Here is a 3,921-nt window from a genome sequence, read left to right on the forward strand (position 1 = left end):
AGGACTGAACCTCTGCTCTGCGAGAAGCTCCACTAGGAGAGACTCCAGCTTTGCTATTCTTACACCAGCATCTGGCTTGATTATGTTGATTACTGACACAGCAGCAGCTCCTTTAGAGGTTGGTATTTGACAATCATTTACAGAAAGGGTTTTAAAGCAATCAAGATTCCTTCCTGCTTGCATTAAAACAAATTATTTTCCTCTTTCTCTCTCTGTAATACACAATTACATGTTGCAATTGACTACAGCACATAAAATTACAGTTGTGCTTTTTGTTTCTACACTGTCCCAGCTCTGCTTACGTTCTCCAAATTCCAGAAAAGTCAAACACCCTTTCAGGTACTTTCTGAGGTTCCCCCTCCTCCCAAGAATCGTGCATACACGCACGCACACACACACCAGGGGTCTAAGAGTCAGTCAAAGCATCAGTTGTCAGGTACTCCCTCCCTTCACTTCACCAGCAAGTTGTTTTACTGACTAGGGACCTACCGTGGGTTTTTTTTCAGTGTATTTACTAAAAATTCATGCAAATCTATTCCAGTGGAGTCTGTATATTCCTGGCTGGAATCTGAAACAACAACAGCAGCAGAATAAATTAACAAAACACTGCAATGGAACAGACTGAAGGGCAGAGGTGTGTCTCACTGCACACATGAAGACGATGTCCCCCCGCTGCTGCCGGAGGAAATCCAGCCTCGCTCTCAGCAACAACTGCTCGCGACAGAAGAGAGGGGAAAAGCCCACCTTGATGCAGAACTGCACAGGCTGGGACCCACATCACGTGGGCTCAAGCCCAGTTTCTAGTCCAGGCTCTGAATGCAACCTCTAGGTCCAATTTCTCAGCGTGTCATTAGGGACTGTGTACCCTTTCCCCTGCAGGAAAATCTTTTCGCCACTTCTATGCCCCAAAATCACACACACAGGATCACACAGCAGGAACTTAGCTCACCTCCTCGCGACCTCACATCCTGCCACCTATGGCAGGTTTGATAAAATCAATCTAAACCAAAAGCACAGCTCTTCTCGGGTTTGCCTCTGCATGTTTAGAAAGCCACCAGATGACTACAGTCACCTGCAAGTCTGTGGGGCACAAGCCAGTCCAGAGAAACCCTCCCTCCCCATGCTTTGCTCCAGAAAGGATGTTGTAAAAACGATACATTCGTGTACAGTCACCAGCAGAGACAACCATCTGCTTCCAACGACTGTACCACGGGACAGCAGAACCCTCTAAGCGGGTAAGACAGGACCTGCCCTGTTCAAACGAGCACCTGACCTCGAGACAGCATTTTCCTTGGTGCCTTTTCTTTGTTCTTGTCTTTCTCTTCTTTCTCTGCCCCATCTTTCATGGACTTTTCCTCTTCCTTGTCAGAGGGGCAGCTAATGTGCAGCTGGATGATGTCCTGGAACGAAACAGAGTAGGCTGGTCTGAGTCGCTTGGCCACTCCCTGGAATCACCGCCACGGACGGAGATGTTGGCACTGAGAAAGGCATCGTGGGAAAGCAGGGGCTTCTGTTTGCAGAGCTTTCCCCATCTTCCTGCCTTTATGCCTGTGCAGTTCCATGGCACCACGATGCGCTTACGGTTGCTTTAAAAGCTCTCCTAGTGAACTGGACAGTTCTAAGCTTCGAACAAAAGTCAGGAGAGCAGCCTCTGGGGCTGGGACCCTCAACACCCGGAGGGCTTCAAGGCCAAGCACCTCATTTGCCAAAGGGTGAGGTGGTCTGGGCAGCGCTCAGCCCTGGCACAGGCCAGTTTTGACCGTGTCAACGGAAAGTAGTGTAGAGGTCTCTGATCTACCACCACAGACCTGAGCTGGTGATGCTGTGTGGTGTGGCACTACATCACCTCAACGAAGAGAGGCTGTAGCTATCCACAACCTGAACTACAGTGAGCCAGCTCAGAGCTCTTCACGCTGCACCATCCTGTGCTTCTAAAGCTTTTATGGGCAGAGAGAGCTCAATCTATCTGCTCCTGCTGGGCCAGACAGGTCCTCAAGTCTCCCTGACTGCTGCCCACCTTCAAGCTTCAGCCTCTGTGTCAGTGCCCACAGTGACTGCAGCTGGGGATCATCTCTGAGCACCGCGGATCACTTCTCTGTGAGCTCTCTGCTTTCAGTCACTGCAACCGGGGCTGCAACGAAGGGGCCTGCAAAAATCTTCCTTCCCACAGCCAAAACCCCAGGGGCTTTGTGAAGGCAAAGGGCCATTCCATTTGTGGGGACATAAGCCTGCACAACTTGAGTAGTTGTGGGTGCCCTGTCAGTTGATGCAGCTGATTCCTTGTAAAAGAAGGGTTGTGACTGTGCATGTATCAGCGGTGCCCAGAGGCACGATCGCTTCCTTCAAAAGCAGCCTCTTGTGGGAACGTCCTGGCTCTCCGAGGCACCAGCCCAGGACAGGACACCACTTCTAGCAAGACATGGATTTTCTGGGCTTCCGCACTCCATAGCTTGTCTCATTCTAGGCTTACCTGGGACTCCAGCAGCCCATCTACGAAGGGGCTAGACGATTCTTCACATACAGCCAAACTCCTGACCAGTTTAAGCTTTGAATTAGACTAGAGAAGGAAAAGAAAGAGTAGAGTTAAGATACCTCCGCCAAAACGCACAGACTTCAGTTCACGCTGCCGCGTTACCAAGCCACTCTCGCAGTCATTGTTAATTAAACTGCTAAGGAAGAGGATACCAAACCAGCTTCGTGCAGCAACAGCAGGATACACAGACTTGGAGTCTTAGAGGAAATGAGTTATTTTCTTCCTTTGGTCTCTGATTAGGATTTGAACCAACCAAATTTTAGGTGAGAAAGGTCACTGCCTTAACTCACGCACTCTTTGACCTCTTCAGCCGAAGCAATTCCAGCCTCTCCCCTCCACTCCTGGCAAGAATTAAACCCATTAACTAAGGATATAGCTGTAACCAACAATTGTTATTGATTTTTAAGATGCAGAGACTGTTACTGTTCTTCATTAAAAGGCTGTCATCCTATTTACATTTTGCCTGTCTGATCTAATGACTTTGGTTATTTTGGGTAATGTAGTAGTGCTTAAAATGCTTAAATAAAATGAAAATGCTTCAAATAAAACCTGCACTTTCAGGAGTCTTGGCAAGTTCACTCACCTGGGTGACAAATGGGAAAAAATCTACCAACCAGACACATAAGATCCCAGGCAGGGTCAACAATCTGGAGAAAGGGCTGAGGTGCACAGACCTCCTAAGAGTAGGACCACAGTTAGGCTCAGAATGGCCAAAAGAAAAACAGGGCATCAGAAGAGGTCATACCTTGGCCCTTTTTCTGGCATGTCCATGACTTGAATTTCGCCTCTGTGGAGAAAGGAAAGAGAAGGCAAGATGCTTAATGTGAATGTGTGCACTGTAAATGGTATTTGCTGTGTAAGACAACTCTGGAGACCATGTCTGCCTGACAGCGAGGGAAGCATGTCCCAACAGGAAGAGCTGGAGAGTGTCCTGTCAGGCCCAGGTGGGCAAAACCTGCTTAAGAAACCTCACGTGGATTAGCCCCAGTTCCTCTGTTTCTGACAGAGCCAACACAGCTCTGAGATCACAGGCCAGACAGGTGGAGCTGCGCGACACGACTAAGCGGGAAAACTAGAAGTCTTCTACTGCTCCTGGAACAGGAAGGGGGTTCTCACACAGTGGATCACAAGAGAGACACGGTGCTACTCTGATTTAAGAGACACTAAGTCACCTGTTTCCCTTCCCTCTAAGAAACCTTTCCCCATTTCAGTGATCAAAGTCGGGCTCTTCCTGAGTGACACTGGTGTCTGCCCATGCAACGGTTGAACAAGTCTGGTGCCAGCCACTGGCTTTAAATGCAGAAGCAATCAGCAGGTTCTTGAGGGCGGACATTTCTTCAAACTCAATGCTAAGCCGAAAGCACGTGTGACACGAGAGCAGAGCAGCA

At 48.9% G+C, this 3,921-nt stretch overlaps 1 protein-coding gene across 1 annotated transcript in view; it reads right to left on the reverse strand.

Annotated features, from left to right (window-relative positions):
• The window catches only part of LOC104496316 (R3H domain-containing protein 2-like), a gene marked incomplete at its 3' end in the record, with an annotated part of 14,241 nt that overhangs the window by 9,403 nt on the left and 917 nt on the right, over positions 1 to 3,921 (reverse strand). The window contains exons 2-5 of the mRNA XM_010139408.1: positions 3,279 to 3,320; positions 2,471 to 2,557; positions 1,274 to 1,400; positions 490 to 568 (exon numbers count right to left, since the gene is read on the reverse strand). Coding sequence (XP_010137710.1) covers positions 490 to 568; positions 1,274 to 1,400; positions 2,471 to 2,557; positions 3,279 to 3,320 — 335 coding nt within the window. The remainder of the gene's footprint in view (positions 1 to 489; positions 569 to 1,273; positions 1,401 to 2,470; positions 2,558 to 3,278; positions 3,321 to 3,921) is intronic.

Source organism: Buceros rhinoceros, unplaced genomic scaffold (assembly GCF_000710305.1).
Source record: "Buceros rhinoceros silvestris isolate BGI_N320 unplaced genomic scaffold, ASM71030v1 scaffold21317, whole genome shotgun sequence".
Taxonomy (NCBI): domain Eukaryota; kingdom Metazoa; phylum Chordata; class Aves; order Bucerotiformes; family Bucerotidae; genus Buceros; species Buceros rhinoceros.